Genomic DNA, 24559 nt, shown 5'->3' on the forward strand with positions numbered 1-24559 from the left:
CTGCAATGAATGTTCTTTGATGTCTCTCTGGCAGTTGTCATAACTGGGTTAAGAAGCAGACACTAGAGCATGCATTTTTCATGTTTGGGTAAATGGCTGTAAGTATCACTTTGCAGCCATGTACCACTAGGGTTATCTCAGGAGGAGGGTGGAAAAGTCAGAGGGGTCAGTTTTACCCCCCAATGTGGAATAAAAGTACACGTTTTAATGGCTGAAATGTTTTCAGAATGGAGAAAATGAGTCTTTGGTCCATTTCAGGAGAGACTAGCAGACAACCTGAAGCAAAATTCGATGTTAGGTTTTAGAAAATCATTAAATTTACCCCTGGGAGGCATTTTGGTACTGTTATGATGAACAAGATATTTTATATAGGTTTTGAAGAAGTGTTCGTATCGATGATAGAAGGAGATATCATTGACATCTTATCATTGTATAAGAAATACATACAAAAGAAATTGAAATCAAAGACATGAAATACAAGGCTCTTATTTTTCTAGATAGGTGACCTGCAGCTTGTTACCTCTCTCACATTATCCATCTCTAAAATCTTTCCCATTTACAGCTTGCATTTGGTTTTCTTTTAATGTCAGAAAACACCTTTAAATTATCCTGTGAGGTCACAGAATCATAGAATGGCTGAGGTTGAAAGGGACCTTTGAGATTTTCTAATTCAAAGGCCCCTTCAGTGGATAGAGGCACCTTTCACTCAGAGTTCCATCCAGCCTGGCATTTAAACACTTCCAGGGATGGTGCATCCACAGCTCCTCTGGGCAACCCGTTCCAGTGCCTCACCACCCTCACAGTAAAAGCTTTTTTCCTAATAGCCAATCTAAACCTACTCTTTTTCAGTTTGAATCTCTTTCCCTTTGTCCTGTCACTTCCAGTTGTTATAAAAAGTTTCTCTTTCTTGTAGGCTCCTTTCAGATACTGGAAAACTGCAATTAGGTCACCCCAAAATCCACTCTTGTCCAGGCTGAACAAATCCAAATTTCTCAGCCTTTCCTCACAGGAGATCTCTCTAATCAACTTGGTGGCCTCATCTGGACTCACTTCAACAGGTCCATGTCCTTTCTTGTATCCAATTTACTGGGCCCAGAGCTGGATGCAGCCCTGCAGGTGGGGTCTCACTGAAGCACAGCAGAGGGGCAGAATCCCCTCCCTCACCCTGCTAGCCATGCTGCTTTTGGGGCAGCCCAGTTTGGTTTGGATTTCTGGGCTGTGAGTGCTCATGGCTGGGTCATGTCCAGTCCCTCATCCACCAGCACCCCTAAGCCCTTCTAGGAGGGTTGCTCTTATCTGTTCATCCTGCAGTTCCTCTCCGGAGCAAGCTGCAAAATTCACAGAAAATAAAACGGTGCAACGAGAGAGACCAGTTAATGTGTGGGGAATGTAGAGTCACAAGAACTGGAATTTTGTTATGTCAATTCCCAGCTGTATACAGAGCCACATATGGAATGCTGGGTATTATTGCACCCATACAGTAAAAGATAACAGAGACAGAAGCTGATAGAGAGGGCAGTGACCAAGAATGCTTAGGAATTCTCTGTTCTACAAGATCTAAATGTTGTCAAGCATGCTCGTGGTTGCTTTGTTAAAAACATCTGCTCTTTGTAACTTTGTAACTCTTTGTAATTGTGTAAGGGCACAATTCCTCAGTCAGATACCCAGGAAGAACGAATCAGTATTGGCTGCTGCATCATTGAAGACCATCTCACAGAAGCACATCTGAGATCATTGTGCAGATATAACTGTGCTCATTAATACTTATTGAGAGAAAATCCAAGGCATTTGGAAGACCTTTTTAAAATTCAGTTTTCTTTGAGGTGATATATGCAGTTGGTTCTGTGGAATTAAATATATAGGGAGCATATTTGGTGCAAGATGTGCAGCAGTTTTGCTACAGGGACATGTTCGTATGAGTCCTTGAGTTCATTCTGCTCGTTGCTGGAATGTTGTGTGTTCTTGCTCATCTCCAGAGAGTGGTTGCCAGCAGCTTCTTCCCTTCAACACTGATGGCTCTTCCATGGCTCTAGGTTTCTTTGATGCCTTGTGAAGGCTGACCTACAGCAGAGCCTAGGTGGAATTAAAGAATTAAGTAGGTGTTTTTTAGGAGGCCGCAATAGATCCCCCTTGGGAAATACAAGGGCCCAGCCAGGGCTACACCCAAGATCAACCCAAAATGGTCACAAAATGGATGATGGGTCATGGGGTCTCACACTTCTATACGTTCTGGTCCATTTGCATATTGGAGTTAATTGTCTGATTATAGCTTTAGCTTATGAAGTCCCATCCTTCTTGTTTTTCTCTTCACTCGATTGTTGTTTATGCTTTTGGACCTGAGATTTGGATAATTTTTCCTTGGTCCCCAGCTAGAGAAGGAATTGTTTTGTCTACATACCTCTTCATACATGTGAAGAGAGCTTACCATCAAGCTTACCACCTTATGAAGGTCAGAACTACACACTAAAGCAGCACAGAATCAAAAAAAGTGAAAGCTAAAACCTGAGGCATCATGTTGGAATTGAAAAGATCATGGTAAATTTAAGAGACATGAGAGTCTCAAAAACGGGCATGAGAGAAAGGGATGATAAGAAGGTGTTGCTTCATTGACAGCTACTCCTGGTGTTGGAAGAATGGGCAGTAGCAGAGTTCTGCTCACATGCTGCTTTGTGGAGACCCTTCAATTCTGCTGAAACTGAGTTTTTGTAGTAGGGCTATTATGGGGGAACAAGAGTGAAAAGATTAAATGGTAATAGATTGTAAGTGATGTGCAACTGAGAAGTTGTGAGTACATATCTTATACCCTGTCAGCATCCAAATAAATAGGCTAGAGATGTGCTGACCTGTTGCATAGCAACCAGGAGGAAGCACAGAACCAAATCTCTGGATGCTTGTGATTTGTAAACCTTTACAGAACAAAGTACAAGACCTTTACCCATCTGCTCGAAGTGTTCAGAAGCTCAAGGATAAAAATGGTACATTCCCTGAAATGTAACACTTGACAACCATTTTTATTTATAGATAAATACACAGATGCAGTGTAAAAAGCCTGACTATTTTGCCTCAAGGTTATGTAGAAAAACTACTTAGTCTCTCCAATTTTACTTAGCATTTTCCTGAATTCATCACACACAGGAGATTCCTTTAAATACTGCAAATGCTGACTTTTTGCAGCTGCAAATATTTGCTCATTGTTTTGATTTCATAAACATTGATATGCCCATTTAGCAAAATTATTTATGTTATTCGACTGAAGTCAAGTACAAATTCTGATGCATGATGAAAAGAGGCACTCATGTTTATTTAAAAATTGCTGCTGAGATGCTTCTAGCCCCTCTTGTCCATTTGAAGTGTGTTTCAAACATTATTTTCAAATGAATGCAATGCATTAGAATACATTTATAGTAGGGTAGCAACTCCCTCTGGTTTCTTGCAGACCAAAGCTGTTTATCTGCTTTGTACAGTTTCATACTTTGCATGCACACTTTACAGTTGTTGAAGTCATAGGTAGATCTCATGGGAATTTTTTTCTATTGTAAAAATATATAATATTTCTAACTGTAGGAAAGATATTAATTTGTACCAAGTAGAGATAACTACAGTACGTTATAGAAATGAATCATTTGTTTCCAGTGGAACACTTCCTATGTCAGAGTTTCAATAGTAATAGTACTCCCACACTATGAACCCATTCTTTAAAACCAAAACCTCTGAGTAATATATTTTATTGTGCAACATCCTTTGCATTTTACACAAATATGTTTTGTAGTTTTGGACTCAAGGAGCTGGCTATTTATGAAGGCATATGAATAATGCATGTACAACATCGCTAAATGATAGATGCTGCTTATTTATTTCAGAGGAGTTCATTAATGAATCAATTATTTATAATTATTTATATAGGATGACTAATGCCATATGTAACTGTATTTAATGAACCCCCTTGGTAATTGCAACAGAGATAATAACAAAAAGGACAACACAGGAAGTCACAAACCAGGAAAGACCTCAAGGCACATGAAGGGTTAAATTTCTACTCCTTTTGGAAAATTTCTACTCTAGTGCAGCCTACTGAATGAACAGCATGTAAAACTCCTGCAAACACCAAAAAACAGTAAAATCTGTAGGCTTTTTTATGTGCTACTAGATTTGGAAACTTAGGTTCCTTTTTAGAGGAGCGTGGCAAAAGCATGCAGGCAAAAAGCTATCCTAGCAAATACAAAGAACAGACTGGAAAAGAAGGGAGATCTTACATATTGTTTTCTTGTTCTACTTAAAAAGTGCACTGTTGTAATTGTATTTTTTTAAATTTGATATGCATTGGACATTTTGGGCTTATTTTTTCCTGTATTTAGTCTATGTACACATCTTGCAACTCTTTGTACCTGTTTTTATGGTTTTTATTACTCTAACTTATTGGTACTGAAATTCAAGTAAAACTTATTAGATACCTGTAACTGTTACTGCTGTTAAGAAAATAAAATACATAAGAAAAATATCTGCTCAAATATTGTGCTATTGATCATTGATAAAGACCTTGTAGCTTACAAAGCTGTAGTAAAACTGGCTTGAATCTCTAAAAGTACTTGCATGGCTTTTAGTGCAGTCGAGGATGGATTGCTGTTGTTTGCACATTTACATTCTTACTGCTACCAAAAATGAGATGGTTATGAGATGTTACTACATGTGGGATGAGCTTGGTGGAGTAGTTTGGTATATGTTGTGTACAGCAGAAAAGTTTGTGCAAACACCATTATTATTTTAAGATTAATGTAAATTGTCTTTCAAATATCTTGTTTCATACAATGACAAGCTAAAAGGAACTTCTGGGAGCATTGTAAGGACAGGATTCTTCTCACCCTGTCTGAGGCATTTACAATGGAGATTTCTAGAACTTAATGTAGATCACCCGGGGCCCTTTGTCATCATTAAAGAGGAATTGATGACTTTGGGGCATGTTTGATCTTAGCTGATTTTAAACATTTGCTTTAGGAAAAGTGGAATCACATCCTGGGATACGCAGATTCTTTTGATTTTACCTGTACTGATGGTGGGGATAGCTCTGCATGTACACAATGGGCATCCAGGATGCTGTGAGCTGAGCCAGAAGATGGTGAAGTCCCAGAAAGCAGTCCCTGGCAGCCAGAGCTGCACCTGCACAGGCCTGGGGAGCTGCCATCATGCTGGGTCTGGTGTGTAAGTGGAATTAACTGTGTTTCCAAGCCTAAGAGGCATGTTTAATCCTCATGAGGAAAACTGACATCTTGAAATGGAGCACTCCGTTTCATTAAAAGGCATGCCATGAGGAGCCATCGATCTCAAAGGAAGGAGAATTTTCTCTAAATATTCAGGCAGGTGCTCTCTGTGCAAGGTCCTGATAACAAGAACCTGTCCTGCTAGCATGTGTGGTAAGCTCATCTGCAGTGGGAGGACTCTCTCCTTTTAAAATCATGACAATAAACTCAGCCAAAGAAGTAAAAATTGATCTAAGAACATGCATCTCCCTTGAACAGGGGAGCCCCAGGCTGTTGCCCTGCTATGATAATTATTTCTACACTTACTCAACATTCAGTGCGTTTATTCCTCTGTGTTCCTTCTCCCACACAGGGGATTTAATTGCTTCAGTGCAAAATGTGCTCCTTAGGGATTCCTCTGACCAGTGCATTCTCCCAGGCTGGAGATTAGATTGTGCATAAGCCTTGGGCTGTCATTCTGCACCAAAGAGAATGTTAAAAGTAAATCTCTTTTACTGTTTGCCCTTATCTCTCTTGGTGTGGGCTGCCTTTTGGCACTCAGAATGGCACTTGCTAGAAATTTGCTCCCAGGAATGAACAGTGTTAACTCCATGGTTCATGCCAAGCAGAGTGATAAGTACATTTTCCTGCTTGCTTGTTACCAGCTTGCTGGCATCTAAGAAAGGTGGTTACATACCCTTGTTTACACACCCTTGGTGTTCAATTTGTGCTAAAATTGTAAATAGCCAGTCTGCAGGTTGGTAAGCTGTCTGGTGGGCTCAGGAATGAATATAATATATTCAGGATGAAAGTCTATAACTGAGCTGTGGCAACATTCTTTGAAGGAAATTTAATACATCCTCTTTGTTGTATGTAAGATCTATTTTGTTAAAAATAGAGCAAAGTTATAATAGGATTTGATCACCCTGACTGGAGCATTGTAAAAGAGGGGCCAGGCACTAAACCATTGATGCTCAAATCAGGGGAAAAGCTAGTTAGCTTCTCTGGCATTAAGGGAATGAATTTTTAGAAAGCCATTCATTGATATCTGACAAACAGCTTGAAAGGGATGCCAAACCCTCAGGGTTTCTGTCAGGAGCCTTAAAATGCATTTGCATATTTTTTGCACGAAAACAGGAGCTCTCTCTCTGGTGCCAAACTGCAGAACTAAAAGGATGCAAAAACTCTATCTAATCGAAAGGGCTCTGAGGGGTAACTTCATAATCAGAATTCAAATGTGTGCAACAGATTAGGAAAATGACTTCAAATGGGATTTCAGCCATATCTAAAAGAGGCACGGAAATCCTGAACAGATTGGTAGGCAAAACATTACCTGCACTGCTGTTAAAATGCTTGGCTTTTTTCTCTGGGCATTTCTCATGTAAAAAATAGCTCACTGATGTCAGCCGATCACACAGATTAATGTTGTTTAAGGTGCTACTGCTTACTTTTCCTGATAGCAAATGTAATTTTTCTTCTGACAGTTTTGATTTCTCCAGTTGACAGGCATACCATTATGGATGAGAGTGATAGAGGAATAAAGAAGTGGTGATCCTCCACATGCAGCCAGCGTATCCAGTGATCCCACTGGATACCACTGGTTGGTTGTCTTTCCATTAGCATTTGTCCTTCCTATACCATTTGCTGGCAGCTGTTGTGGATGGAACCAGAGTCCCCTGGCCTTGAAAGGGTGCCTTGCCAGCATGGGCAGCTCTGCTGAAGTGCAGAATCTGTGTCAGTGTGAGCTGGAGCTTGAGCTGCTCTTATGCCTGTCCTTTTCATTAAATGGTTTCCTTGTCTGATTCCAAATGTGATTCTGTTCTTTCCTTTATGGGAAATGCTTGCAAAGACAACAAAGCATCTGGGGCCAAGACTATGCTTAATGTGCAGGTGGTGTTTTGTTGGCAATATCCTCCATGTCACAGGCTAACTATCAGGCTTTTATCATTTTGAGGAGGAAGCTGATGTGTGCAGTGAAATTCATGATGGGTGAAAATGCCATGTAATTTTTAGCAGATAATTTTACTCTCTGGTCATCCACCCATCCAGGCTGTAATATGAGTAGAGTTCTCATTATGCTAACAGAGTTGACATTCAAATTTCCCATACATCAAGTGAACAATAGACTTCCATTGCGTGTACATGGCACTGCCATTGATCTGATTGATCTGGAGTTGCAGCAGAGGATATGATCAGTGATGTGTGAACAGGAAAAGCACAGTTCACTCTCTCCATGAATGCCTATATTAGTCAGAACTGTCCTTGAAACAAAGTCCTAATAAGAAAATCAGTATTGATACAGTTAGATTACAGTTCATAATGATTATGATGTTAGAAAATCAATAAATAATCCGTGACTTAATTTGTGGATTTGTGCAACACTGGTGAGGTTTTACAACTGTAGAAAAAGATTGGTATATTTTCTGTAAAGATCTGGCTCTATATCTGTATAGAATGACTTTTTATTTCCTTACCCTTCATTTTCAAGGCTCATGTACATCAGTATAGGCTGATGTACAGAGATTTAAAAGACAAAGAGTATTTGTGGCTTCACATCCCTATTCTAAAGAAAAGTGGTTTTAAATGGTGGAAGAGGTCTTTCAGTATTTCAGAAGAAATGTTTTTGCCAAGTTTGTGTGGTTGGCATCAAATCAGGAGTGTTAGGCATGTCTCCTGCCTCTTGGAAAGATGAGCTGAACACGAGACTGTTGGCAGAGCAATGTGCTGCTTCATTAAAGAGAAACATTGATTTGCTGGGGTTTTGAGCCTTGTCTGCAGATTCTTGGGGGAATGGCCCAGCTTTCCCTGGAAAGGGTGGAGGAGATTCCTGGGCAGGATAGCTCAGAGCTTGGTGAGAGTGCTCTGTGGAGGGGTGCATGTGAGCAGGACACGGAGACTGAGCTGATGGTCTGTGTGGGACTGTGTTGGTGGGACGGGGCATCCTGCTTGGCAGCTGTGCAAAGCACCTGCATAAGCAAAACCTCTTCTGTTTCCATTTTTGCAAGTGAAATTATTACTTGTCTAAGAAGTACGGGGCTGTTTGGGGCAGCTCTGATTCTGGTACTTGGAATCAATTTGTGGATCTGAGTTCTACACTCTGGCAGAGCTGCTGAGGACCATGGAAATCAAAAGATTTTAGCTTCACTTGGAAAGCATTATTTTGAGCAGCAATAGGCTTGCTTCACAAAGGTAATTTTGTAGTAGAGGCAGTCTGAAAATATATTCCACATTTGGTGATATTCAGGTCTAGTTTCTTGAAATGAAAATTGCGAAGAAAATATTCCACTTCCTACAATGTCAGTATAGTCCAAGGACCAGTGTTTATATACAAATATATCTGTTGCAATTTTAGAAGCCCTCATTTTGATATAATTAACTATCCTTTTTTTCAGTTAATAGTAATAATTCAATAATTCAAGGTAATAATTCAATTTTCACCTTGATTTCCATATTTTTGTTTCCAGCAGAGTCAAAATGTCAGACAAAAGTGATTTAAAAGCAGAACTTGAGCGCAAAAAACAACGTTTGGCTCAGATAAGAGAAGAAAAGAAACGGAAGGAGGAAGAAAGGAAGAAAAAAGAGGTAAATCTGCAAAGCCACCTTTTAGATAGCTTATGCTTGCACAAGGGGCTTGCTGAGGTTTTGACATCTCAGTATTGTATGCCCCAAGGTATCTGTCATGTGGAATGAGATACTCAAACCCATGTCAGACTAACGTGAAAATCAAAAAGCTTATTTTTAGTCAAGAATGTTGGGGTGAGGGAATTGCTTTTAAAACCACGGCACTGTCAAATGACAACAGTTTAGACAACATGATGTGCATGTGTATGGAGAAAGAAAAATTGATTTGCCACAATGCTTTTTCCTGGACTCTCCTTCAATGGAAAGGGAGTGGAGAGTGGGCAAAGACAGAAAGAGGACTCACATTTTTTCAAGCCATTACAATCTAAATATGTATTTTAGTACTCTGAAGACTAGTTTGATTACTAGCTAAGGTAACAGGTTTACAATTATTATTCTCCAGTAAAGTAAAACATAATTGCAATTGCATTTCATCTTCTGGCATGGGTGCATCTTTCAGTTCTGTTAAAGTTTGATTGACATATTAGTTTATTTGTCCTTGACAATATGCATTAGGTTTATCATTAAGGGATTTGTACTTCTTTTTATTCAGTCACTTAGTGGAATAGAGGTGAGAATTGACAGGGAGTGGATATTCATTTTCATGCAAAGTCAGAGAAGCATTAAGTGATTATGCTTCCTTTCCTTCAAATGTCAACACTTACTATAGTTTAAAGCACCTGTTATCCTTTACTAATAACTGGTTTCCTTTTAAACTGACACTTTAATATTGTACATGAATTTCATGGAATTACTGTGGAAATGTGATGTGATCCAAGAAATCAGCATTACAGTTTTGGCTGTCTTTTTAATCTTTTTTTCATTTGAGCCACATTTGTGCAGTTACAGCGCATGCCCCGGTGAGGCTCCCGGACTCACTGGGGAAGTCCTCCATAAGCAGATCTTTAAATGGTAATGATTTCAGGGTTCATTAATAAAGAACTAGAGAGACAGGGGCCAAGCTAATGGCTCGAGGGAGCTCTTAGGTCCTTTCTCTTTGTCCCCTGACTCTGACTTTATGCCTCATGGAGAACTTGTGGTGGTTGAAACTTTCCATTGGCCCCGAGAGCCACATCTGCAGATAATTATGCTGCCATGCATAATTGTGTAAATGGGTTGTGCTCTGGTGCCAGGTGGTGAAGGAGTGAAGGCTGACACTCACAAAGGTGCTTGGCCATTCACACTGGTGCTGGGGAGCTGTCTACAAACCTACAAGCTGTGAGATAGTTCGTAGGAAGAGCTGAGCACAGGAATATGCCTGAGCCTTGACTATAAAATCAATGTTTCCTGTCTCTGAACTGGAGAACATGAGCATTCTGAATTTCCTGGTTTTCTGTTGCACCTGCACCAAGATCTACACCAGTCTGAGGAGCTGTACAAGTCCTCTTTTCCAACACTGGTTTCAGCAGCAAGGGCAACCTCATTGTGGGATTCTGGCAAATGCAGGTGCTCCTCCTGTTTTTAGATTCCCACAGATCAGCATGGGAGAAGGCTCATCTGTGTGGAAGCTCCAAGGAGGTAGAGATAGCTAGGTGGAGAGGGAAGGGTCTCGTGGACATTTAGTGGGCCAAGGGCTGCCAAAGTCCTGGTTTAGAGATGTCAGTTCTTTCCTTTGCACCTCTTGGATATTGAAGCTAATGAGTCTCTATTTCTTTTCCCAGCAAGTGCTTGGGAGCAAATATAGGACCTTAAGCTACATCACTGAAATGCAATGAAATTTTTTTCTTGATTCTGAAGTAAGTAGGAAAGGGCCAGTTTTATTCAGGGTAATGATACTTGTTTTATGGTCAGCTTTTATGTTAGTTGAATAAGTTGCACCTACTGAGTGAAAGGCAGAAAACTTCCATTGTTGTCCTGTAAAAATTCCTGCATATATCCTTGCAAAAAAACAGTTTTACCATCCATTTAGGGAAAAATACTGTTGCTGATATATACAGTATAAACTATCTAAGTTATAAATTACCTAAAAGTATCAAAATGAATTTCAAATTGTACCTAAGCGGTAGTGCATACAATTATTTCCACACATTTAATTGCTAGAGCTGGTTATATATGAAATAAACTTTTCTGTTTTCTTCTGGTTTAACTCAGGCTGATCTACAGCAGAAGAAGGAGCCAGCTCAGGAGGATTCTGACCTAGACCGTAAAAGAAGAGAGACAGAAGCTTTGTTACAGAGCATTGGCATATCCCCAGAACCACCTCTAGGTATTTAAGAGAAGCACACTGTAAAGCATTCAGCTCTGCCACAACTAATGCTTTCTTTCTACTAAAGCATGCTTGGCTTTTTTGATTTTTGGCTGTATTAGTGAAGTGAACTCTTCTGTTTGAATGCCTGCCATACCATTCACGTATACAAACTCATGGCATTTTGAGTACTTGTCATTGCCAAAAACATCTGTTTCATTTCTTCAAGAATTTTTTATGAACATAATGCAGGTTGGTTTTGCATACCAGCAGTGATTTCTTTTCTGATGGACTGTTTTTTCTTCTCACTCAAAAATATAAGTGCTAACTTCATTAGCCCCAAGTTTTGTTTCAAAAATTCAAATTAAGCATTTGTAAGGAAGGAGGAACATAGTTATGTGGGAATTCCCACTGTGTTTCTTCTAAAATTAAGAAAAGCTGGAGAAGCAAAATTAAAAAAACAAATCACAAATAGACAAACATCAACAGACACTATTGTAGATTTTTGCTCTGGTTTTGTCTGCTTGACATCTTTTTTGGTTTTTATGTTTTAGTTCTAGAACCTGAAGGCTTCAGTTTAAAAACACATAGAGTACCTGAGTATGGACTGCCTTGATTAAGATCTGCCTCATTTATTGAATGATCCTAAAGTGAGACATTTCCTTCCATTTCCCCTCTTTTCTTCCCCTTCCCCTTCCCCTTCCCCTTCCCCTTCCCCTTCCCCTTCCCCTTCCCCTTCCCCTTCCCTTTCCTCTTCCCTTTCCCCTTCCCACTCTTTCCTTCCCCTTCCCCTTCCCCTTCCCCTCTCCCTCAAATTTGGGATCACTCCCACTGTTTTAGCTGAAACCTTGGCCTCCCTGAAGCTATCAAGCCTTTTCATTAAGTTCATTGTGACTGAATCTAGGATTTTACCCCTGGCTATTCTTGCCAGTAATATATAGGAGAAGCTTCAAATTTGATGAAATGTTGAAGTTTTGGTTTAGGAAAGCCCCTTATACAGATGCCTGGGTGCATATGCAATAGATAGTGACATTCTGAATTGGAATTTGAATTAATTACTTCCATCAACAAACATTCATTGAGAAAAGTTACTTTTTTATAAGTTATGGTAGAGTGACTAAAGCTTTTAGACCCTACTTTTCAGAAGAATTTTCTGACAAGTAATGGTTAGGATATTTTTATGTATAATAAAATATATTTTTAAAATTATATCATGATACCAAAGTAAGGTCCAAGATAAAATCAGATATAGCATTAAAAATACTCATTTTTATGTAAGAATGAATATATATGTCCTTATGAGTTTATTAACCAAACACATATATTCATGTTTGCAAGTTATCAGTTTTTATGATAGGTATTTTTTTATGTTTGATACTTTCAAAGGAACACATAAATTCACATGAAAGATGATTCCTTTTAGTTAAAAATAGTGTTTTGTTCTCTTTTGTTCCCTTTGCATACACTCACAATTAATACAGAAAGGAGGATTTAATTCCACCTTCCCATGATGCCAGGTCTCACTGTGAATATGGAATATGTAAACAACCAGACATACCTGTAACCTGCCAAAGGGCTGTCACAAAGATGAATTCACTTTTCATGCTGCAGTCATTTCTGTGACAGTCTCTAGGGAGAATCTGCATTAAATGCTTGACCATATGGAAAATCCGAATCTCTTGACAGGTCTGTCATTATACATTGTAAGGCATAACAAAGTATTTTAAAGTTTTACTCTGTTAAATCTATAAAAAGAAATGCACATGATTTGAACCAAATGGAAACATTGCTTTTGCATCAAAAAAACCTCTCTTTTTGTGTTTTATTCGATGTGGCTGCTTTGAAGAATACTTGCTTTAAATCTTGACTGGAGCCATCTCTTAATTTTTAATATTTTTGAGAAACCATTTTAAAAGAAATCAGGATATTTTTACTCTTTTATTTATTATTTCTTTGCTGAAGAGCTTTAACTCAGGCTGACCTTGAGCTATGAACTTCCTTTCCTGTTTCAGGAAACAAAACTGCCTTTGCATGAAATATGCTTCAAAAACCCTGGCAAGGCGAAGAGAAAATCATTTCAAGAGCTTGGGCAAATAGTGTCTAAACCAAGGGAAACTTTTCCTTGAGTGTTGAAATCATGTCCCATCCAAAATGGAAATTTTGTATGACCTACATTACTTAAGAAAAAAATCACCAAATAAACTGTGTTTTCTCAGCACCTTTGGGAAATGGTTTTAACTTAGCTGATTTCCTTATTTAGCTTTTATTTTTGATGTCATTTCCACACTGCAGCCTTAGAGCATATCTAATGGACACTGGCTTTTGATTTAAATTCAGAATTTGAAAAGTATGCTTGTTCTGTTGCCTATGTGACTTTACCAGAAGAGTTCACTTAGATTTTGACAAGACAAGCCCCTGATACCTCTTCATATCTTTAAAATCTTTTGCAAGTCAACTTCAAACCAGACTCAAGCAAACAAGTGCTATTTTATTTCCACAGGTATCTTCTCCATTGATTAACTGTAGATTCCCATTGGGCTTTCAGTCCTGTCTAGATACATGTCAGTTTTAACACTTCCAGAAGACTTAAAATTCACTTGACTCTCTTCCTTTTCTTTTTCTTTCCTTCCTTATTTGCTTTCACCATTTCAAACTCTCCTACTCATCCATCCACTATCATTTTGGTCCATTGGTTTTGATTTGTCTGACACTGCTCTTCATCAGTGCAGTCGCTGCATGTGTTAACATGGGATACCTGTTATTTTCATTATTTAGTCCCAACCCCTATGTCTCCCTCTTCGAAATCAGTGAGCACACCCAGTGACGCAGGCAGCCAGGACTCAGGGGATCTGGGACCCATAGGAAGGTAAGACACAGAGTTAACAGACTTGAATTAATGTGAGTTTTTTTTCACTTTGCTCTTACTTGCCCATTTTTTCCTTTTCTGCTGTAAATAAGAACATGCTGTATTGAATGTGTACGTTTGTTTCTGCATTGTCCACTGGGTGCTAACATCCAGCAAGAGTGGTCTTAGATGTGAGGCAAATAAATGCATGCAACAAATGGATCTTTAACTCTGAGCCCCAAACCTTCTAGTGGAAGCAAGAGCTGAATTTATACTTCTGAAATGGCCTACAGGAAGCTCTCATGCTGTTTGGAAATACACTAAACAAAAGAGAGATGTGCCCCGGGACAGAACCTGTTATTCAAGCTGAGTTCTCTCTGTTCATATAACCAGTCCCCTTGGCATTCCTCCTCATGTAACACCAGGTTGCCTCAGGTTGCTGTGGCTGCTCCTTGCAGTGTGTGCCACTGACAGTGGCAGAGAAGAGCTTGGACAGGAGCAGGCTGAAACATCCCAGGACCCACTGGCAATTCTGCCTTGGAAATTCTGGATATTGGAGAGTTTCATGCAGAATCGAAGGCAAGCAGCTCTGTTCTTGTTGGCAAGTGGAATATGTGTGAGGGACGGAAACGAGTAATCTTATTTTTGTTTCCATCGGGGAAATAAAAAATGAAGTGGCAATCCCAAAAGAATTCCTTCTCTGGAACAGAAAAGAAAGGAGAATGTGAGGATGCTGCTGGTAAAGAAGGGTATGTTCAAGTAAGAAGAGGTGCAAGCAGCTATAATGTATATTTTGAGAAATGTAAAAGACAGATCCTAATAGCTCTTTTTGTATCACACTAATTCAACATAGGGCTGAGCTGCCAGCTCATCCAGTCTTTGAGCCAAGACTGCTAATGGCTTGAAAGCACAGTGATTGCTCTCTGTAGTTAACAGTGCTCAGTAGAAATCATAGAATGCCTCTACAGACATAGAACTGTAATGTAACAGAGCTTCAGGTCACCAGATTTCATGCCACACCAGCCTGCTGCTTAGTAAAATCACACTTCCATAGCAGACAGTATGTTGTGTCCCCTTCAGCCAGATGCAGACACTCTCCCTTGTGATGTGGATGATGCACAGCTGCTACTAAATCAGCTCAGCCCTGCTCCCAGGTCTACTCTCTAGAAGTGGAAGTTGCTAAGTGAAAAGCCCTAGCCTGTAAGATGTAGCAGTTTAAAAGAGAGAAAATAGTGTAATTCTGCCTTCATAAGTAAATGCAGTAGATTTCAGCAAGTCAAAGTGCTTTGAGTAGAACAAAAATCCTTTTTAAGCAAAGTACAGCCTGCTGTTCAGTATGAAGCTATTTACCATAGTCCTGTGTGAAGCTCTGACAAAACTGGGTCGAGACTTCTGAATTCCTGCTTTTCCTCTGAACCTTAACTTTTTTACTACTAAGGTAAAAAAAAGGCTCTTGGAAGAATTTATTTGGCTGTTACCCGTGCTAGCACTTTGGCTGTCCGTCAGCAACAAGCAATGAAAGCGCATGACCACGTGTCCTTTCAGAGGAGAATGGAGTTTGTCCCCTCCTTCTGAGCTCATGATGTTCTGCATTCTGGGCTTTCACTTTGGATCCATTTTCCAGCTTCTTGTGGCTGCACTAGGAATTCAGTGGGAATCCTGAGACCTTGCTTGTAGTGTCCCAGTTTGCTTGGCATATTCTCAGGTATTGAAAGGGCTGTGCTGTGTGCCAGGAAGGCTGCTTGCAGATCTTTGCCTGGAGTGATTGGTTTGTAATGGAAATGATATCTGGTCCAGGCCCTGGGGAATGTCTGCAACCAGTGGATAGTATTGAGTGGCGGTTAGTGGAATTAGTGTCACTGGGTGCAGGTAGATGTGCTCAGTGTTTGTGTGAACAGGTGTACTCAGGCCTGCATGTGTGCTAAGAGTGCCAGATGTTGAGAGGAAGATGTAGAACTGTCATCACAATGGGTAAATAGGATCAAACCACCTCAGCTGTTTTCTCTGATAGGTGCCCAGACCATGCATCTAACTTATTTTGACTACTGCATATATTCCCTGCTATCTGTATAAACAAGGTTATCCTGCTTCAATTTAATTTATTTTTCCATTTCACTTTCTGTGGTAGAGGGGACACTTCTGCTGGATCCCCTGCCATGCCATCACGCTTGTTAGATCTTTCCCTTTTCTGTTCTAGGCTGAGCTCAGGCTTTAGAGGAGAGCAGATTAGTTTCAAAGCTGCTAATGCCCTAGTCTCAGTGATCACAGCTTGTCCATTGTTGCTGCTGCAGGAATGACAGGCTCACACAGCCTGGCAGAAATCCTGCCAGCAGTCTGGTTACTCATTGCTGAAGTGTTCCCCAGAGGAAGATGATGGATATTAAAAAAAAAAAAAATATAGAAGCTGTGAAGTCACTTATTTTGGCTTGTTACAGGAGAGAGGCTCTGTTGAAAGCTTTGAGGAATGCAGGATATCGTCATATGTTCCCATGAGAGGGACCAGATTCTGGTACAGAACTAGGTCGTGCTCATACTTCTTAGAGTTGTTGGTACTTCTGGTAGTTCACAGACTTAATCTGTTGGTCCCATTATCACCAAGTATATTTGAGATATGCTTTGATCAGCAAGCATATGTGATGCCTTATATAAAAGTGAATGTAGTTCAGCCAGGTTTACACAGGTTTATGACATCTGCTTCTCAGGAAAGAAAATTTATAAACTGGAGAATTTGAACATTTTTAAGTAACTGTAGTCCTGGAACCACAGAGCTCAGCCTTACTTTGCAAGATGAAAACTGACTGGCAACTTGCTCACCAAGTGTAATAGCTACAAAGGAAAAAACAGGCTCCTCCAGCTGAAAAGGTGGAAGCAGCAAAGTGTTTGGTATTGAAGTTGGAGAAATATAAAGCAGAAAAAAATTCAATAGTGAGACAAATTTACCTAAAGACTCTGTGGGATCTTCTATCACTTGTTGTTGCTTGTCCAGGATAATGTGTGTGGCAAACAGGCAGATAATAGGTCAAACAATAACTCATTCATAAAGCTGTACAGCCCTTTTGTTGCACAGGAAGAAAAGCTGCATGGTCACAGTAGTCACTTCTGCCATGGGACCTACAGACTAGTAGTGCTGCTATCCTTCAGGACCATTGTCCATTATCTCCAGCACAACAGCCAGAGCACTGTTGTCTTTTCTCTGATGCCATTCACTGTATTAGGAGAAGAAATGGGGTAGACTTTGTAATAGCACTGAATTGTGGAACCATTTCTGTCTTTTTCATCCCAAGTTTCTATGGGATTTTTTTACTGCTTAATCTCTAGTACCATTTTGCTATTTGTCACTTGGGAAAATATTAGGTTTGAGCAGCATTCCAGGTTCCCCCTGAGCCGTGACAGCACCTGTAAGAATAAGCAGATGTTAGATGGATAGCTGTTCTAGAAACTGCTGGCTGAATGCTTTCAGCTGGACAGGAGAGACACATTTTATATCTGTTTTTGTGGTCTTGGGGATCATTTCTGGGTACGCAGAGGTGTGTTACACTTTGATTCTGGTGCTGCTCTTAGTTACCAGGCTACACTGAACAATTCATTGTTGCTCAGAGAGCAACTTACCTGTCTCCACATTGCTTTATACATTCCACTTTGCTTTTTTTGATGCCTGTATTGCTTGTGCTATACAGAGAGGATGGAAAAATTACAGAACTGAGCAGATATCCATCTCTGAATAGATGGGTGATTTTCACAGAGCTTTCTTATATGATGTATTCAGACATTACTCATTTTTCATAAGACAGTGTTGCAGGATTGAATGGAGATTCTCCTTGGAATAGAATATGCTTGGCTCTTTCAGAATAAGTGTTTTGGTTTGTTTAATATTTTGTAAGCATTTTGATGTGTCCTCTTGCTGACGTTCATCTTATAAATGCACAGACATGCACAATTTCAGTGGAGATTTGAATGCCTGTGAAGAAAAGGGCTGAGGTAAAGGCATTTGCTGAGAGGTCCTATGCTGCAGCGCAGTGTGAAACACAAATTTCCCTCTATTAATATAAAACTCCTTTGTAATAACTGTATGCATCTCCCTGATGGATACTCTGAACTTTTGCTACCCTAGTGTGCTAGAGAGGACACTAACTAATATAATTGAGGCGCCATGAAACGTGCCCATGGAGAGGTACGTTCTGCTACTCAGCATACCTTAGGCATTTGTAAATCTTGTCTTTGCAGCACTGACAGCCATGAATTTTGGGTTTGTGTTGTCTAAGGAAGTGCACAAGGACAATCCTTGTACGGTGCCTCAGGGGCAGGCAATGCAGGGTAAGGTTTTGTGAGCTGAGCAGCTCCCTGGAGAGCTCCTATCCCGGCTCAGGTAGGGTCCATCTGCACTTGGCATGCCAACCCAGCATAAGGCAGCAGAAGCAGCTCTGTGCTGGGAGGAGGTGCTGCTGTGGCTGGGTGGTTTTCAGGGCTCACACCAGCCTGCACTGGTGTGTGTGCCTGTGTTACCTACAGGGAGGGTGTCCTGTGCTCACCTGGCATGGGGCATGCTGGCCGGAGCTCCATTTGGGGATCAAAGTGTGATTTATCCCTGTGACCCATTTTGCCCTGTATCCTTCACTGCTCCTATGTGTTCCTGGGAACGTGTAGGATGTTCCCAGCTATCTACAGTATATATATATATGTATACTATCCTACAGTAGCAGGTTTGCACCGTAACATCTCATTTATTGTGAATTGTATGTGTGTGTGTGTGTGTGTCCAGTGGAGTCCCATGCGTGCAGCACTTCCTGCTGTGCATTGGGGAACATGAGAATCCCATTAGAATGGGTGTAAGGTTTCCTGCCTTCCATCTGCTCAGTGAACTGCACCAGGCTCAGCTGTCTTGGATGTGTAAAGGTTAATGGTTGCCCTTCTTTCTGCAAGAATTTTATCTGTGCTCTTTTGCTTTCTAACTTGTGTATTTTGCTGTGCATAAGTTTAGGTACCTGATTATTTTGTGGGCTCACAGAAAGACAAAGATATTAATCTTCTAGTGGCTTCTTTCAGAAGATGGCTATTTCAAAATGGTGCTTTATCTGCTAAAATAATGTAAGCCGGATTATTTTGTGCTATTTCTCTCATAGCCCATTGGACTGTGCTGTGGATTTGTTTGGCTACAGCTAGTCATTCTGTAATTATTGTTCTTATTTGGATTAGGGTACAATGTAATACTTGGTTTAAATGGCTCCTACCTGATTTTTGTTGTTGTTCCTCTGATATCACAGGTTTTGAGATAAGTTTTATGCACTGAAATTGATTCACTTCCTTCAGTGTACGAAGCGTACTTGCAGTAAAGCAGGGTTAGCCCTTCTTTGGATGAAGCTCTAAATATTTAATGAAAGTTCCTGTGAGAATGAGCTTGAGCATTGCATTAGGTAGCAAAGAAAACAAAAAATAAAGGGAAACTGTATTACTCAAAGAGATTTTTTAGCAGTAAAATGCTGGAGAAGTTAGATTACTCTGGAATCCTGATTATCGCATAATCACTAGTTTTTTAATTCTGCATAAAATACTTTAAATGAACAATCCTAGAAATAGAACAGCTGTCTTCAATGCTGGAGCACTTTTCTCTAAGGAGCAGCATGGCCTTTGGCTTTGGCTCGTGGCATGATTTTTTTGTCCACTACATCAGTTCATCTTGCAGTCACTGTGACCTCTGAATGTTCCCAGTTGTATTCCAGGGAATATTGTAGCAGCTGTCACATCAGGTTGGATGTCCTCACTGATAGAGAGTTGAGAGCATGTCTTCTTCTGTCTCATTCTGTTTTGAAGTTAGCTGACAGTGTTAGTCTGCATTTGTGCATGTTTTCATCAGATGTGATCCTGTTCCTTCCATCTACCATGGCCGCTTTGAGCCATTTTGTTGTAAAAAGAAATACACTAGGATATATTTTCTTTCTCTGTGTTGATGTTTACTCACAGATTGTATTGGCCTGGTGCAGGAAGAAACAGATATGATTCCAGTCCGTTCTCTCTGCCGCATATTGTTTACTCATTTTTGTATAAATAATAGGTATTCTGATTTATTTTGCAGCATCTAAACACACACACACCAGTCTTGTGTTAATCTCACATTACTTCTTGCCTGACTGTCAAACACAAACATTTCGTGCTTTTCAGATACACAATCAAAAGGAAAGAGATAGCTCTGGAGAATCTGGGCACTATATGAGTCAAAGAATGTAATTATTTTGCATTTTGTATTTAATCTTGCTCTCTGAAAGTAAAAAAAAAAAAGTTATCGCTACTCCAGTGTGTTCTTACTACATAATATTTAAAATCAGAAAGATACTTTTTGTTCTATGGTCTCTTATCAGTACATCTACACATCATCAAAGTGTTTGAGCTGTGTCCTTTTTTTCCTGAAAAATCATGCTTGGCAACTCAGCTTTAGTTTTCAAATAGCTTCTTAGTTAGAACAGTAATATAACACATTAACAAGCTGAAGAAAGGGTATCAGAATGCCCTTCTCCCTTTTGAGTGTCTACTTTGCTGTTTAATTAGATAGATAAAGAAGGCAAAGGGTAGATTCTGGTCTCAATTTCACTTGTACAGGAATGTTGGATTATTGTAGTAGATGACCTTTAATAGTCCATACAGCATATTTCCTATCTTCTCTTTAGCTGCAGAAAACATCTCTCACAGACATTAGCAAAACCATGTTTCTAAAAGATCTGCTAAAACCACTGCTAGCAGAACCACATTGCCTCGGGCTCAGCTACTTGATCATTAAGTAAATGCATTTGACAGGTTCTGTGCAATGATGCTGTTTCATCACTGCCACTCAGCTTTGCATTACCAGCATTTCATTGTGTTCCCACATTCAGAAATGACAGGGATCCTTCTTCACTTGTTCCAGGACAAGTGGGCCTGTGATGTATTGCCTCAGGAGCAGCAGCTGTAACAGTTATTTGTAGTGGATTATTTCCTTTATGGTGCTTTTCCGTAAGATCAATTTATATGTACAAAATGCTTTCTAAATGGCTGCTTTAGTGGCATACTTATTTCATAAATGGGCTGAGCCAAAGGGAAGTACAGAACAATGTGAAGACTCTAAGGGAGCTACAGGAAAGACTGAGGGAAAATAACTGCTTTGTGGCAAACTTTGCTTGCATGTTGTTTTATTCAGACAAAGAAGGATTGAACCCTAGGGACTGTTGTGCAGTTTTTCACAGTGCAGAGTCAAGAGAAGTTTTCTGCTTGGTGGCTGGAGATAAATGGGATGCCCTCTGGGACACTGTGCTGCCACTCTGTTTTGGTGGCTTTGGGCTTGGTATGGGGTGTGCAGAATTACATGGTAGGACAGAAATTAATAATACCCAGCTGTTACATTTTTTTTTTCCATTTAATTTACCGCAACTCCATTGTCAGGATTGCTTGGCACACGTTTCATTTTACAGTTTCCAGCAGACTTAGAGGCCAAATCGTGCCTTAAGCCTTCCTGAGCTGAATGGCGATGGCTTCTGTGAACAGTGACAGTGTCAGCATCCTCCCCTTGCCTGGGGGAACCCTGGCTGTCTCTGCTGGCTTTGGCCTGGGAACTCTGCTGCAGTCTCTCACACTTCCCCACATCAGGCTGTTTACAGGGTAGCAGTGGGTGGCTGTTGGGCTGTTTGCACATCACAGCTTGCCCTGCACAGGTTAGGATGCAAGGCTGAGGGAGGGCAGATTTCTTACATTGTTTTCCCTCCTTTTCTCCCTGCAAAAGAAGAACTACAATCCTTCTCCTTTACATTCAATGAATATTTAGCCCTAGATATCTAAAGCCTCTCCCTGCCAGTTTGGTTATTTTTTTGTTGTTTTTTTTAGCCCATAAACAGAAGCAGACACCTTAGGGACTGATATTTGGCAGCTGCTTTCAAGTGTCTGTATATTTGACCTAGAAAGCAGGGACTGTTTTTCGGTGTGTACCAGTTACAAAGTCTGAATGGTCCATATTAATTAGAATAATCTGCAATCCTTTTAGCATGTGAGCCTCTGGCATCATTAAGGATTTTCATGCTTTCCTTCCTAAAGGATTGATAGAGCTCAGTCCTCCAGATCTTTGATTATTTTTCTCATTAGCAAGCATCTCCATGCTATAAATCAAAGGAGAAGGAAAGATTGCCATTCCCAGGGTGCTTCGTAAAATGCCTTGGAAACCTGAGCCCCAGCTGCTTCCAGAAGAAAATAATATTAATGTATAAAGCCCCACTTAACCATTTAGGTTAGCAGCCCATTTATACTTAGTTCTCTTTAGTTATTTACAGGCATATCATCATATATTTAGTCAGACAATCAGATGATTTTAGGGACTAAAATACTAATCCTCTTAAAACAAAACAACTTACTTGCAAAGACCAGCTCAGCTTAAACAGATCCCTTGCACTGAATTTCATCTTAATTTAATTAAATTGTGTAAGATCACCTCCCATTTTAAACTCTTTAACATAGTTAAACTGGTACAGTTTGTGCATATTAATGTTTTCTCCTTCTCTAGCCTATTAAAATGACCTTAGGAAATTTCCATTCTCAATTTCATGTTTTATCCAGTAAAATAAAATTATTAAATGAGTAACTATTCCAATAATGTAATTTGTAGGATTTCCCTTCAAATATGTAAAGTGGAAATTGCTGCCACTGGTGAGATATTGCTTTTTTTTTGTTTTGTTTTGTTTTATTTTTTCCCCAAAGAGTTTTGAAACAGTCAAAGTATGCCATATAAATTTTTTCATAAGCAGAACTTATGAAAATAAATGGTTTTCCATTTAAAATTGATTTTGATTCATAAATTTTAGATTTACTTATTTACTTTAATAGTTCAAACTCAGAAAATAATTTCTGAGCTGGTCTATTAAAAGTCAGATCATTGGGTCAAGGGAACTTTTGACATTTTGACTGGTTATGTGAAAAATTTTTGATAACTCTCATACAGTGAGTTCTTGTTTCAACCCTAATTGTAGCAAAATCTCATCCCTTTTGTAACAATTTTGCTTTTTCTTCCACAAAATAAATTGTGGAAGGGAATAAAGGAAGGGAAGCACTAGCTCTTCTTCCAGCTAGTAGTTACTGGATTTTAGTACCAAAACAAAATGGAAAATTTTCTGAAATCTTTCACCTTCTTCTTCAGCTGAATAATACCAGACTAAAAGTTGTAGGTTCCAACCTTCATGTTACCTCTTTGAGTCCTCTGAAAGGTTATGGATTGCCTTTCCTAGATTTGATTATTAAATATGATTTTGTCTTTCATGCAATTGTAATCAAACTCCCTTGAAGTTTATTAGAAAGCTTTCCTTGTATGCATATCCATGGAGGCTGAATCAAAGACTCCTTATGTGAGTACTGAAGTTCCTTTCAAGCATTTGCATGAGCTGATAGCATATAAAACTTCTGCTGCCAAGTTCTTTCTTTATATTTGTGATCATTTGAGTTCTGTTTCCTGCAAAGACTTACTCTTGGTATAAAAACCAAGACAAAAATAGTGTTTCAAAAAAGAATTTTCAAGGTTTGCTAAGGGAATAAAACAACTTGTGCCTTGTCCCTGAACCTAGTTTTTTTTACTGCACTTTCAAAATGACCATTTTGGTATCTGGCACTCAGAGTAAATCTGTGTCAGCTCTGTTTGACCTTCTGTCCTCACAGATCCAGCTGCCCACAGTGACCCTCCTGGTAAACCAGCATAAATTTGCAGACTAAGATTTCTTTAGCTATAGAATATAAAGTGTGAGTATGATATTTCCAGGAGATCTGTAATGCAGACCTGAACCAAAGGACAGACTTCAAATATAGAAGATAAATTCAGCAGGTTGGAGGAATTAAATTTCTGATTTAATTAATGGAATTCTGTGAAATAGGAATCAGTTGGTCCTGCGATACATCCTTATCATTGCAGGCTTGCCAGAATTGTTCACCCTGATTTAAAAATCAAATGGTTTTTGAAAACTATTAAATCCATTCTGCAGCATAGCCTTGATTCAAGAAGAATTTTGAAATACACATGTGTTTTAAATATTATTTGTCCATGATTTTTTCATAACTATACCTTAAAAAAAATAAAGTGATTTAAACTCATGGCATTCTGAAAAGGGCTCTTATGGTTGCCAGGCAGCTAAAAGATAGTGCTGTGCTCTCAGGGAGGTGAGAGTTGCTCTTTTTATTGATGAAGACTGGAAGTCAGAGGTGTCAGCCTGCTTGGAAGTGTAAATGCAAACCCAAGCAAAACCTTCTGGCTGTGCTCCAGCAGTGGTGCCAAGCTCCTTGTTCCCTAAATGCATTAAGGCATTTTATTTTATGATTAGCAGTAGCAGCCCAGCTCTGAACACAGGAGTGCACAGAGAAGTCAGAGCAGACTTTGCTGTAGGAGCACAAGTGAGAGGCACAAATCCTGCCCCACTGCTGATTGCCATCTTGCTTATAGTGTGCTTCAGAAAACAAGCAGCACAAGGAAGGTATTTTCTTTTTGCCAGTCCTTTCAAAGTGGAACAGATCTGCAAAACAGAGCACAGATGGCAGCAGAATAGTGGCTTAGATGCAAACCATCCATTGAGGCAAGTGGTACTTTTCCATCTCTGACTAGTAGCTTTGAATCTCCTGGATTTTTGTATAGTTTGTTTTGGAGACACACTTCAAATGTACAAAAATACCAGAAAGTGAAAATCA

At 39.6% G+C, this 24559-nt stretch overlaps 1 protein-coding gene across 6 annotated transcripts in view; it reads left to right on the forward strand.

Annotated features, from left to right (window-relative positions):
- Positions 1-24559, forward strand: part of DYNC1I1 (dynein cytoplasmic 1 intermediate chain 1) — a 186653-nt gene that overhangs the window by 8869 nt on the left and 153225 nt on the right. Inside the window, exons 2-4 of one of the 6 annotated variants that reach the window (XM_064704345.1) lie at positions 8699-8816; positions 10947-11061; positions 13765-13906. In XM_064704345.1, coding sequence (XP_064560415.1) covers positions 8709-8816; positions 10947-11061; positions 13765-13906 — 365 coding nt within the window. In that variant the 5' untranslated portion in view covers positions 8699-8708. The remainder of the gene's footprint in view (positions 1-8698; positions 8817-10946; positions 11062-13764; positions 13907-24559) is intronic. The other 5 variants (XM_064704343.1, XM_064704341.1, XM_064704344.1 and 2 more) reach the window with 5 other exon arrangements.

This window comes from Zonotrichia leucophrys, chromosome 2, assembly GCF_028769735.1.
Source record: "Zonotrichia leucophrys gambelii isolate GWCS_2022_RI chromosome 2, RI_Zleu_2.0, whole genome shotgun sequence".
Classification (NCBI taxonomy): domain Eukaryota; kingdom Metazoa; phylum Chordata; class Aves; order Passeriformes; family Passerellidae; genus Zonotrichia; species Zonotrichia leucophrys.